A 14,211-nucleotide genomic window follows, 5' to 3' on the forward strand; every position below is an offset into this window, starting at 1 on the left:
AGGAAGTAAGAATGGAGTTTCCAATTATAGCTTATCAAAAAAATGTATGCATCCATCTAGAGATAAGACACGACCACTGATTTTGCTTTAAATTCATGCACACGAGTTCTTTTTTCCACAACTTGATATGTTAAAATTAGGCCAGTAATAATCCAATCCATGAATGACAGCGGTTTCCATTAATAAGACTGACTCACACACGTACTCACACACATATTGAGCCACTACTGATCTGTCCAGTGTGATGTAGATGCTGTGTAGCAACAGTGCATCATACCCTGAGTAGGTTAAACTCCACTCTAAGATCTCATCCGTGTAAAATATGTCCACATTTTCTTGTATATCAGCACGTACTGTTAGAGAGCAACGAAAATCCAGGAGATATCTGTCCTTTCTATTGCGATCAGTAGTCCTAAATCTATATCCACAGGTTATCCTTTCAAAAGGAACCACATTCACATGTAATGGCCCACAGAGAAAACTAGAGCAGCCTACTGAACCTGCAGAGGAATCCAGCCTTGTTAGCCTACAAAGGAATCCAAGCCTACTAAGCCTACACGTCATGTATGCAGACTTCCCACATAATGTATCATGACAAAGAAATTCTGTTGTCTTTCTTGAGCAAAAGATGCCTCTTACAGCATCACAGTTTGCACAAACCAGGCCTGAGGCGCTCTTATCCGTCCAAAATGTTCAAGACGAAAAGGCAAGGGGAGCCTCAATCATTCAAAGCCACTGACGTATTTGACTCTTTTTTTTTTTTTTTAAGTGCTCTGCTCACATCTTTCGAAAAAAGACAAATTGTCCTTGAGCCTTTGAGGTATTTACACAATCTCGCCTCTGGTTAATCATAGCAGTACTTCAAAGAGAAATGGTCTGAGCATTTAAAGAAAAAAAAAGAGAGAGAAGGAGGCGAAGAGAGGCAGAGACACACAAGGAGAGATAAGAGACATGAGAAAGCGGTCTTACCTCCACGGCCCGCAATAGGCAGCAGTCCGGGGAACACGAAGGCATTTTTGGAGTGAGCCTGGCTCCCCCCCCCACACACACACACACACACACACACACACACAGTCACACACAGTCACTTAAACAGAAAAGCTTGCTGTTATGTCTCCTCCAGAAAGAAAGGTACAAATTTGACTTCCGACAGTTGACAGTTGTGCTACCTGTCACATAGCCTGCAGACTAGTCCTTCAGTCTATCTAGGCCGCCAGCTCTGTCTTTAAAAAAATAAAAAATTAAAAAAATGTCTGTGTGACCTAAAGCCGCTGTCTGTACAGCTCACAGGACAGAGACACAGAGACAGTCAGTGATCGGATGGCAGCAGGTACAGTACAGTGCTTCCAGTGCCGGCTGAGTCTGACAACTATCTTTCTTTCTCTCCCTCCCTCTCCCTCTCTCTCTCCCCCTCACAAAGGGTTACAGCCTCAGCCACGGGCTCCGAGGCACACTGAATCAAACCACACGCTCACCAACCAATCATAAGGCTGCAGCAGGCTGATGTAATCATTCCCACACAGACCTAGGCGCGCGCACACACACACACACACACACACACACACACACACACACAGAGGCACACAGACACACACTCTCTGAGAAGCATACACACTCCAGTAGACACACAGACGCACAGTCATGCACAGACGCAGCCAACTTTTTCAGACCTCTTGCGAGCTCCTCTGCTTCAGTTTCTTTTCAGAGAGGGTTCATTTGAGAAGGGTGTGGGGCAGTGAAGGAGGAGGAGGAGGAGGAGGAGGAGGAGGTGGAGCAGGAAGAGGAAGAAAGGATAAAGGAATAAGGAAATAAAAAAGTTTATCTTTTCGTGTCTCCAAAAGTTTTCAAGTGAGGGCTTGTTGGCTTGTATGTTCTTTCTCTTCCTTCCCTCCTTTCCTCCCTCCCTGTGGCTTAACTTTGAACTCCCCAGTCAGATCTCCCTTCTGCCTCTCACAGCAGTAACAAGACTCATTACAGAGCAAATGAAATGAAACAAACCTGGAGCAGCACTTGAGCACTCCGACCTTCTCCTCCTCCCCTGGTGGCTAGCTTCGTGCCAACATTCTTTCTCTCTAAAGAACAAAAAAACCAAAACAAAAAAACCCCCGGAGACTTTTACACACATGCACACACACAGCCCCCCACCCCTCCTTTTAACTCCGATATTTAATACGGCATCAGACAGACAAAAGCCTTGACACACCCCGTCTGGGAGAGGCGAGAACAGCTTTACGTTGTCCTTGAAGCAACTTCTTCTTGTTTTCTCTTTTTTTTTTTCACGGGAAAGGAGGATGTGTGTTTGTACATGTGTGGGTGAGGTGTAATCCAGGAATAAGCACGGTTCCACAGAAAGAAGGAGGAAACGGTGGTAAAAGTGGGAGCAGTCATTGAGATACGACTTCATTTACTATAGCGGGAAACTTTAGGGAGGGAGGGAAAGGGGGAGTCTGTGGCTGGGGGAGGGGACAGAAGGAGAGAGAAAAGTGCATGTATGTGTGTGTGAATGATTGCACATGCACACAGGCACGTATGTGGGAGTGTGTGGGAGAAGCGGGAGACAGACAGAAGAGAGAAGTGAAGGGAAAAAGAGTGGTACGCAGAGGGAAGGAGAGAGAGAGAGAGAGAGAGAGAGAGAGAGAGAGAGAGAGAGAGAGAGAGAGAGAGAGAGAGAGAGAGAGACTGTCTGGTGACACACTGCAGCAGAATGTGTAGTATGAATGCTTCCTACTGTTAACTACATATCTAGCCTGCACAGCTGTCTCTCCCACCCCCTCCCTCCCACTACACTCACACGGACCAGGACACACACCCTCGACTACGTCACAGTTAGTCAGCCAGAGGGGAAAGCCCCAAGAAGGCTGCACTCATCACACATGCTGCAAGTCAGGTTTTTACATCCAGTGTTGTAATAATACCAGTTGTTGAATCAGTCTATTAACCTCAACGCCCTTGTCCAACAGTTGAGTTGAAATTGGTTAGAAGGTTTTGGAGATATAGTCTACCTTTTGCCATGAAGTCTTGAACACATGAATGATAATCCAGCATGGTTTGTGTGACCTGTCCTTGCTTCGACATGACAGGTTTGACATGGATTTCTATTCAACACAATAGCAACAGGATTGTCGTAATCCAGAGGTGGGGTCAGGTGTTTGTTTTACCACAACCAAGAGTCAAGCCTTGCCAGTCCAAAGTCCAGAGTCATGTTCCAAGCCATAAAGGTTTGTTCAACTCATGAATGAGAGGTGTTATTTTGTGACTCTTTATTACAGAGTCATATTTAGTGCTGTGTCAATAGTAATAATAACAGTTTTGCTGGTGCACAGGTGGCATAAGGGTAAATACAACAGGTTCAGTGTGGCAGTGTTTGCTGATGGGAAGCCAGTGAGGGATCATTATCTTGTCATTGGAATAGCAGCTGTTACAGGTTCGTCAGACCGTGTCTGCAAACAGGGGTGGGATCTGATAACCCTGCACGGCAGCTGGATTTTCGCAACATCACATGAGAATCACAGGATAACAAGATCACAGGGTCAGGCTTCAAGTAATGCATTTGTAATCAGCGCACTGGCAGCTATTGGCGTGGTATTGGTGTATGTGTGTGTGTGTGTGAAGAAACTAAGCAGTGACGCCCGGAGCTGAAAAATGAAGCCAATGCTGAAATGCCAAAAACTGCAGTTCCTCAAATTGCCACTTGAGGCTGACTCCAAAAGCGAGTCAATCCCCACAGATGGGAAGAATATGGGGATGGGGGATGGAAAAAATGGTTTTGTTCTCAATTACTAATCTCAACATTCATGACAACTGTAGGGGGGGTGAATATTTATATAACGCACCCATTTACATTTTATTAAGGCTCGACTTAGGCTATGAGTCAGATTGACATCTCAGTCCTCCACAGCTCCAGCCTTTTGTCCACATATGGTCACGTCTGGCTCCAAAATTTTCAAGATGGCGACGGTCAAAACACCAAACTTGAAGGCCCTGACACACCAAGTGCACGGTTGACCACTGGTCAATGTCAGGCTGTCAGTGAGTGTCTGATTTGCAGTTCAGTTCAGTGCACAAGAAGAAAAACGGAAGTGAGGAAAGTAAACAAAGAGCTAGTCAGAGAGAGAGTGAGCAAAGAAAGACACAAGGCTTTTTCAATGGAAAAGATGTTTTTGCTCTTCTCCTAACTGAAGTTAGCCCGTAACAGACAGTGACAGACAGATGGTTCATCCAATCACCTGCCAAGCATTTTTGAAAGTGCCTGCCCTTTTCAAAAGAGTTTACAATGACAGCTTCTCGGATGGTTCTGTCTAACAAACCATCTGCCGTGAAAGGTTAGATCTGAGGGTAAAGCAGGAACCTTTAGTCACATTTTTTCCCTCCCAGTAAACCTCACTGGAGGAGAGATGATTTGAAGAAACTAGGAAATAACTGTGAAAAAATATAAATTATACAAAAGCAAAAATAAATATCTCCTATGTCCAATCTGTAAACACTACATTCCTATTAGATATACAGCATTCAATTAAGTCATGTTTAATTCTATGGTTTGGTATGGAATAGTTATACTTTCCAACCTAGTCCTATATGTAGAAGGATAGTCAGATGACAGTCATTAGTGTTTGTGTAAAAAGGGGGCCTCAGAGACACATTTAGAATTATTTATTGCAAGAGGATATGTGTGTGACGAAATAGGGAAATACTGTGTGAACATAATGCGTGTAAGTATGGTGATATGAAACACGAGGAGGCTTGGCTGTTCAGTATAGTAGGTAGCTGGTAGGAATAAGTAGTACTAATAATAACCAGCATCTGCAGGAGCAGCATGAATCATCAGAAAAGTATCTCCTTGTGACATTATAAAGACCACCTCATCCATGTCTCTGACTGTGACCAGTGATTTTAACAGTCAGATGATACTGATCAGCTGAGAGTGTGCATGACTTCAAAGCAAATGACCAAATGTGGACTAGTTTGGGTGGGAGCTGATCCTTCATTAGCTCTGGAAATCTTATCTTCCCAAGTGGCAATGCCATAAGACGGCCTCGTGAGTGGAAGGAATGAGGAAGCAGGCAGAGATGACAGCGGAGTGACACGTTTCAACTGACCTACTCTACTTCTTAGTTGTCTTCTTAAAGGCAAAGAATAGACATGTGGGTAAAAAAAGGAGGCAGGCAAAGGTGAGAAAGAAAGGTTTTCTGGTCTAATGTCCTCAACAACTGTAAAAAAGATGAGTGGCAGAGTCTTTTTCATATGTCACCGAATACTTTTGACTTTGCATTAGTGCTTACTGAGCCACACCTGAGGCGAAGGACAACAAGCCGGCGACAGCCTGTGGAACCTTGTGACTGGTAGTTTTTCAAATCCACCAGTCACAGTGGCAGGTGGATAAAAAAGTTAATTTCCAACCATCCTTGAAATGAAAGCAAGCAAGCAAGATAGACAGACAGAAAGACAGAAAGAAAGAAAGAAAGAAAGAAAGAAAGAAAGAAAGAAAGAAAACTCTTTATCTTTTAATGCTTTTAAGTATGTCCTCATTCAGATGGAGAAGAGCGGGGCCTCTCAACCTCTCTGATGACTCAGGTCTGATAACTGCCCTGTGATGTAATCCCCCAGGGAGAGACTGAGAGCTTCAGGCAACACACACACACACACACACACACACACACACACACACACACACACACACACTGCATCAGACACACAGGCACCCAGATGTGTTTGGTTTCACATACACATCCTGAGATACACATATACAGACAAATACTGCTAAGCACATAGATATTTTGTGTATTAGCGTATCTGCACAAGAGCACAAACGCACACACAGACACACACAGTCATAAAGACAAAGCTAGACAGAAACTAGACAGGCTCAAACAAAGAGAAAGTAAACTGCACTGTATGAGAACGCACTTTGTGCAAACTGAAGTATGTACACAAGCGTGTGTGTGCATGCCCGGCAGCTCACACGCATACACACATCCATCTCTCTGAGAATTGGCTGCTGGTCTATAAATAGCTCCACTGGTATTACGTACGCATTACAAGCCATTACATCAGATAGGAGTTACTGTGGCAGATTACAATTCTGAAAGACTATTAGCCATTAGGCATACGAGCCTGCACACACATTAGGATCCATTACATGTGGGCAATGCTATGAAGCAGTTGAAAAAGGTATGCAACCTGGATAACGGCTGCACGGGGGAGAAGGGAGTCAAGCTTTGTTACACAGCATCATGGAAAAATTCTAATCAGTTAGTGCCAAAAGACAGTGTCTAGTCACACCAAATATTCATATGTAAATTCAAGCCTGATGTCAACTCTTCCTGGAATATCGAAGCAACATGGAAATTCTTTCCGATTAACACGCACAGGGACTTTTTTGCCCTTGAGTTGAGCCTTCAGGCTGTGTGCAATTATGTCCTACCCTAACCTTAACCACAGTCCTTAAACGAACCTTAGCCATCTATAACCGTATCATCTGGTTGATGAAGCTTGTTGGCAGCTGCATGCACAATATTTGGAGCAAAGAAGACTATGTTACCATATTCTCAGAGCTCATAAAGCACACTCAATAACATTTGTGACCCAATCCAGGGGTTAGTAATAAAATAATGATTGAAATCGAAATTATCTAGGTATGATAATGTTTAATGGCAGTTTTTGGATTTATAATATATAAATACATGAAACTGAACCATCCCTGGCAAGAGTCTTCATTGAATGAGCAGGAAGCTGGATATGATAGAACAACAGAGAAAATGGATGGTATGAAACATCACATTGTTTATTATTCCAACAGAACCAATTCAGAAAAAACTGTAAACTATAATTTCTTTGTATGAAAACATTCCCAGTTGTGTCTATCTACATGTCTTAGTCTGGTTTTAGATAACTTCGTTTATTTTTACAGTGAAATCCAATGTTGCATTGCCAAGGTTTCACAGTTTTTTTCTCACAAGTATTCACTTGTCTTCTATATAGAAACTTACAGGGTGTTGGCTTCTAGCAGGTCGACAGTCTTGCCAAGACAAACCCTTCCACTGTCAACATTTAGCTATATCTGCTCTGTCTCTGTCCTACAAAACCCCAGTTGGTGTTGCCAAAAAAGAACTGTAGCCATTGATAAGCTGATTTGGCTCACACGACCCACCCCAACTTCATATTCCCATTAACAAGTACTCTCTATAAAGCCCTCTGACTGTAATGTGGTGCTGTGTGTGGTCTCGGCCGCCCCTGGAAACTGACGTCCGGATGATGAGACGGAGACACAAAAACCTGAATGGGCCTCGGACAATTGGCGGTCCCCGCTCAGCGCCTGTAGTCAGCAGAAGTGGGAGGCACTAGCCAAGAAAACTCTGCTGACTCATGAGGAAGGGACGGTAAAATGCCCCTTGTCATCCAATTACCGCGTCAAATTAAGACCCAAGACATAGAGGCCTATCTGGGCTCAGCGAAGCAAAAGAAGGCAGAAAGGGATTTAGTAGGCAGGGGACGGAGGGAGGGAAGAGGGAAAGGGGAGGAAGGAAGGGAGGGGGTAGGAGAGAGAGAGGGATGGTATAGAAAGAAAGAGAGATGTATGGAAAGAAACGTAGGAGGAAAAGACTCCCAGTGCACACTGACAATACAAAGTCATGTACAGTGGCAGACTGCCATCTCTGCCACTGTGCAGCCATGCATCAAACCATACACTGTATATTGGGGTAGTTAGTTATCCCACAGAGCCTGCTCTGTCTGTAAATAATGGAGTCTTAACACCCACTCAGAGTATTAAGACTCTCCAAGTTGAAGGTTGGAAGAATTTGGAGCTGAGCTGGGTCAAATTTAATTAGCAATGCAGGTCAGGAAGCGTGAATTTAGGTCAGACTTCTGGACAAGCCACTAATGATATTTTATGTATATACTGTATACAGTGCATCTATCACAACAGGCTAATATTAGAAATCTGAAGGTTGAGGCAAGGTAAAAGGTCTATTTTTGGTTAAACAGTGGTTGCAGTTCAAATTGTGCTTATAGAAAAAGAAAATATTCTGCGCTCAACCAAAGATAAAAAGTTCTGGGACGTGTGTAACTAACGTCAAAGTCCAGCAAGTACAAAAGGAGACTGCACACCCAAATCGATCAAAATGCTCTTTCAGTTTTAAGGCCTTTACATAACAGGAGTGTTTTTTTTCCGTGCAATTAATCTTGTCAGAATGTTTTTTCAAACTGTTGTTTTTTTCCCACACACTTTCACAAAGAAAGCAAATATTATGTGGTGAAAGGCGTCCTATTTTTTTCCGGAACAAGGTCGATTTTTCTTAGCTTTCACACTGCGAACAAAGGTATCAACCAATCCTGTTACGCCTGTACTTATGAGGGTTACAACAACAGAGAGGCTCAGTGTTCTGAACCAGGAGGGCAAATTGTATCACTCCTGTCTATCTTGACAAAAGCGGCACATACCAGATCACCTCTTTCCGTTCTTACCTTTCACAATAAAAGTCCAAGACATACACTGCGAAACTGTTAACCAGAACTCAGATTCACTCAGAGCATTTTGATAAGGAAATAAAATAGTGGCTCAGGCTATACAGCAACTTGAATCTATTCGCATCAAAACCTTTAACTAAACAAGTGTTGCAACCATCGATAACTTAACATTGCTTTGAAATATTCGTAGGTAAGCATTTCACATTTTTGTGTTGTTTATTTGTCACACCCCAGCTGTGCAAAGGCCTTTACACTAAGTTCCTGCTCCAATACTTTTAATTTGTTTCCTGATCTGAGCCATTTTGTAGTTTGTTCCAAACAGAATCAGTCATTTCAAGAAACTTCAATGGAAACTTTCCTAGATGGCTGCCCTGTCATCCTTGTGATTTATTCATGTTTCGTTTCAAATTCTATGTTATATGTTTGTTGAAAGGTAAAACATATCCTTGTTTACATAAATTGAATTTGCACATGTACAGTGTATGGCAACACACTTCCTAAGGGTTATCCAGACTGGGTTATGATGATGCAAGAACAATCTCTCCCTTATTTACTGTGACTACCTGCTGCAAAACACCCCGCATGGAGCCAAATATTTTACCAACAGGAGTAAAAGTGGGGGCGGATGCTTAATTGTGTACCAAGGGCCGAATGCCAGCAAACCCCGGGCGGCAAATGTCCTTTCAGACCACTGCTGATTTGGAGCCATTGTTTAATTACAGCAGGAGGGCAGAAGGATGGGACAAGGGAATTGTGATTGGGCAAACAAAGGATGACATCACTGGCATGATTTTTGGCAATTTCCTGGAAATGGTCCTCGGGTTGTATGGCAAGCAGAGGCATTGTTGCAAGGCACTAGCAGCCTCAGGACAAGTTTAGACTACAGAGATTGTATTGATCACATAAATTCAAAAACGGTAGTTGTCATATTAAACACTGTTTCTTCTCTATCAGCCTAAAAACAATTGGATACCTCAGATGTGGCAATTCTTTATTAGTAACAAAAGATGGTTTTATGTCTTATCAACACAAGGCTGTGACCAAAAGAGTTGATCTCAAAGACCCTTATGAGGCACTTTAGCTTTTAAACACTCCTTAATGTCACATTTTTATTATTAAGCTGACGTATAACTGCATAGTATCTTATTTACTCAAAATATAAGGTAACAAAAAAGGTCATATTATCAGTTTCAGCAGCCAAAAGCTGATGCCTTGTTGCCGGCCTGCCAGCCACATTTAAAAGTCAGAGTTGAGCCGTAATACTTCTGTGATAAAGCACAAAAAGCAGACAGAGACGTTAGTATGAAGGGAAAACCTCTACAGGTCCTCGTGACCAATGAGTGTAAAAAGAGGACTACCAGCATCACAGGGAACTACAAACAATCATTCCCCATTCAGAGGAATCACAGTATGTACCACAGTTCTGTACAAGCTGTCCCCAATAACGGAGATTTCTCCAGGGATGCCAAGATCACAGCGTCACAGTTCTGTCCGTCACTCTCTCTCTTTCCCTCTCTCTACTAACAAAAATCCCAGTGCTGAGCTCTTTGAGTCAGGTCACCTGCCTGTCTTTGTCTTCAAATTTCTCTGAAGGGGGCTCTCAAGCAACCAAACTTGTTCTCTGACATCTAAATTTAAGAAGACCATAGCTGAATTTTTAATATCCTTTAATGTCCCTTCTTCTTTTGACCAGTCACTGTCTGTTTTTAAACTTTAAGTACATCACTTTCTAATATTCTATTGATCCAAGTAAGTAGACATAAAGCCTAACAACAAATTTGAATATTTCTTAACTGCTTCCAGTTCTCTCCTTGGTCAGCTTTGTGTCAGTTCATTTCTGTAGTAATCAAATGAATTTGTTATATTAATTACACAGATATACTTTCAAACATTTATAAAGACTGATGACTTAAGCAAATAACAGCCTGCTGTGGTGCATGCCACGTAAGCAATACAGTCGCAAAATAATCTAATAAAAATGTCTCACGTAATTCATTTACATATTTATTTTTAAAACCTTTATAACACTAATAAATCAAATTACCACTGTTTTCTGAAGCTTTTCAGTTTCTCATTTTTCCATTATTCCTCTGTTTACTCCTCTGTCTCCCCTCCTTCTCTGCCTTTGCACAGCAGCAGCTTCAGAAATCTGAGCTGTCCTACTTTTCCTACGAGAGAGGGAGAGAGAGAGAGAGAGAGAGAGAGAGAGAGAGAGAGAGAGAGAGAGAGGACAGAAGGAGACAGAGGACAGAGGGAAGGCAGAGAGAGAGAGGGAGATGCAGTCTTCATGACCTACATGAGTCCAACAGCTCTGTTCAGCTTTGGCCAGATGAAATGCCTACAGGCAGCAACACATTGCTCTCTTTGTGAAACACATGGACACACACAATCCCAGACGCATGCGTATACACCTGTGTTCTGGCACATATGGATGTGCATGAGCGTTCAAGAATGCAAAACGCACCCTCAAAATCTTGGGCTAAAAAGAAGGGCCACTTGTGTTTTGTCAGACTAAACCTTAAATTGTCTAATTATCTAATGAGTAAAACACTTTCACATCGATATTGCTATGCAGGGCCTGTAGTTTGGACAGGGGTGGATGAATGCAAAAGCACACACATCTGATACTCTGACAATCTAAAATGTAGAGACAGAGACGGAGAAGTGAGCTAACACCATCAGGGATTCCCATTAGCTGCAGGAGTAATGGGATCTTGCCCTATTAGCTGGGTGAAAGTTGTGGCTTCTAATCTTACACTGCCTCCCTTCTGGGACACGGGAGTGAGGGATGGACCATTAAAGGTGCATCATCCCCAGTGCCTGGGTGGTCCAGCCATGTTCCTACAGAAAGACTTTATTTCTTTTAGCTCAATTCAATACAGAAATGAATTAAGTAGAGAATGAATTATTTACCATTTTCTAATATTTAAGGCTTGTGGTTTCCTTCCAATGAGCAATTTAAAATGCTCTAAATGGGATTCCCTCATTAATCTATCACAAAAAAATGAATTGTGATGACATAATTTGCGATGACTGTATCTGTCTGACAGTCCATCTTTTTTTCTCTATTGACCGGCTGGTATTATGTAGGCTACTTTAGGACTTGCTTGGTCTCTGAGGTTTAAGATGATGATACTCCAAAACAAGGCTGGAATTGGTGTTTCCACTCAAGTAAAATGGGCAGTACCAGATCAAAAGAGCTCAGAAGAGCTGTTGTATTTACTTAAGCCACAATGTGTGCTTTGCACAAACTCAGTGGCTGACCTGGTCAATGTTTTTGCACAGCTTTGCTGCACTTGAACGTGACTAGTCAAGGCAGCAATGATTGTGGTTTTTAGATATTGTTACACTGTTTTATGGGAAGGTTTTTTTGGTAAGGCTATAATTTGCTTCCACAGTGCTTGTATTATGTAGCAGCCTATAGCTGAAGTCACTTAGGGATGCCTGTTAGAAATCAATTGTTCAATTGTGCAACTGGACTTAATTTTAGACTTTATGTGTATACACTGCTGCTTTTTTATTGGTTCAGGGCTGTCATGTGGTGTTCATCTCATGCAGCTTTCTGCTACAGTGTTAGCTGCAGATGGCTTAGTGGTTGCAGTGACACTGACCTATTTTTATGGGAAGCATGTAAATAAATTTAGCATGTAATAGGATAATTTTGAACCAACAGCTTGTGTCTGAGCACAAGTGGGATACCTTTCCAAGTGTCGGCTCATAAAATAAGTTCCTAATTTTGGTTGGACTTCAGGCACGTGCAATGCACAATATATGAGATGGTGATCTGCTCTGAAGTGACTTTGTAGTGCCAATTTTAAAGTTGTATTTATCTAAACTGAGCCATTACTCAGACTAATCATTCCAGCCAAGCTTAATATTCACTAACAGGCCATGTATATGTGTGTGCCTGTTTGTGCATGTGTGTGGCAGTAGCAGGTCGAGGCATGTTTCCATTTAGCAGCGGGGGATAAATATGGCCCTGACACATGAGATGTTCCAGACTCGACCACAACCGGCCTGTCTCTTCTCCAGGTAGCATTTGTTCCAACAGTCAAATAATTTGTATTTCACAGCACAAACTGCTGCAAATCCGTTCGGCCACCCGATGCAATTTGTTTGTATGTTGATACGCGCCCAATGTGTCTGCTTGAGACAGAGAAACAGAGCAGCAACATGTGTGCTGACAAAAGGGTCACTGTACTGCCTGGATGCTCTCCTTACCTCTGCCACAAAGAGCATCAAATAACACACAAGTGTGTGTGTGTGTGCCTTGGGCTCAGAGACTAGATGTAATGTTAGGAATAATGAGGCCAGCAGGCAGGCAGGCATCAAATATACACACATGGATGCACGCACGCACAGGCTCAATAAAGCATCCAGTTTGAGCACATGATTTATATTCACATCAGTTACAAATGATCACCAAGACATAAACAATCCAAGTGGCATAAACAGTACAAATCACACACATGCACACACACACACCACAAACATATAAACGTGACCAGCCGGTGATTACGCAACACAACAAGTGTCTGTGTGTACGTGTGTGTGTATGCGAGTGTGTGTTCCGTTTTTCACTTTAAGATCCATTTAAAAGCAAGCCGGCTGCTGGAAGAGTGAGCCAGCAGATTTCTGGCACTGCCTCACCTTTGATCTCCGCACAGTGCGGCCTGCGGAAAACATCAGTGCTACAATGAGAAGCAGAACACACACCCACATACACACACACTGCTAAAGCTCTCACAGATGCACACATGTAAGTATCCCCGCTTGTAAAGACAAACATACATATATTATGCGCACGCTTAGACACACACACTACACAAAACTGAACCTTCTCACAAACACACACTTACTTTTAAATACACACACTGGTGCATGCGCCCACAGACGTTCCCACACATTGGGGCCAACAGTTTGGGCATCGACGGCATTCCATTCTGCTTTTCCGTTGTGGAAAAATACGCCCTTTGACCCAGAGTATTTCCAACATTGACGAAGGAGGCAGCCAAGGAATGCCGTGCTTCAGCGCTAACAGAGTGAAAGGAGGGATGGATCGATGCCCATCCTTTATGTACTGGGTGTTAGTAGTTTAAATCCTATTGCCTTTCTGTCAGCAACTAGAATGGCTGCTTCAACTATTCACTGCACACAACTGCAATGCAGTGACTACATGTATTAGCAGCTAAAAAGACAGATATTAGGCTTGGGCGATACTACAGTATTAAAGTATACCAGGGTATTTAGAAATCCTGACAGTATGATTACTTTAAATGCCATAAAAAACAGACGCTCATCATTCTATTCACCTAATACTGAGATGAGTATTGAGGAGATGTATTGTAGTGCAAAGCACGCACCACTAGAGGTCACTCTCTAGTTTGAACAGGCAGCTGAGCTGAGAGAGATGGAGACTTCGAGTGGTGGGCATAACGTCACAGGAATGGTAAGCTGGCCAGCAACAGCAACATCTTAATCGGGGAATGAAGGCTTTATTTTAACCAAAGGAGCTGGTGACTGTTGGAACAGCAACTAGCCTAGCTGGTTTTGGTAAGTTTCATTTTGTTTCTGTCGAGTTTGAATGATGTTTGTTTTACGATGAGTTAACAAGGCAATTAAGCTAACCTTACGCTTAGTTCAGTGAGACAGAGAAACTTAAGCCCAGTTCAGACCAGAGATTCGCAATGAGATGAGTTGAAACAGGCAACTACTGGCAATGTGACGTTCTGCAACATTCAAAAA

The 14,211-nt window shown here is 42.7% G+C and overlaps 1 protein-coding gene across 3 annotated transcripts in view; it reads right to left on the reverse strand.

Annotated features, from left to right (window-relative positions):
* The window catches only part of grb10b (growth factor receptor-bound protein 10b), a 79,284-nt gene that overhangs the window by 17,609 nt on the left and 47,464 nt on the right, over window positions 1-14,211 (reverse strand). Inside the window, exon 1 of one of the 3 annotated variants that reach the window (XM_050046142.1) lies at window positions 970-2,103. The exons of the other annotated variants lie outside the window; for them this stretch is intronic. Coding sequence (XP_049902099.1) covers window positions 970-1,014 — 45 coding nt within the window. The 5' untranslated portion in view covers window positions 1,015-2,103. Of the gene's footprint in view, window positions 1-969; window positions 2,104-14,211 lie in introns of those variants that run through there. 3 annotated transcript variants of the gene reach the window in all.

This window comes from Epinephelus moara, chromosome 6 (assembly GCF_006386435.1).
Source record: "Epinephelus moara isolate mb chromosome 6, YSFRI_EMoa_1.0, whole genome shotgun sequence".
In the NCBI taxonomy this organism is placed as follows: domain Eukaryota; kingdom Metazoa; phylum Chordata; class Actinopteri; order Perciformes; family Serranidae; genus Epinephelus; species Epinephelus moara.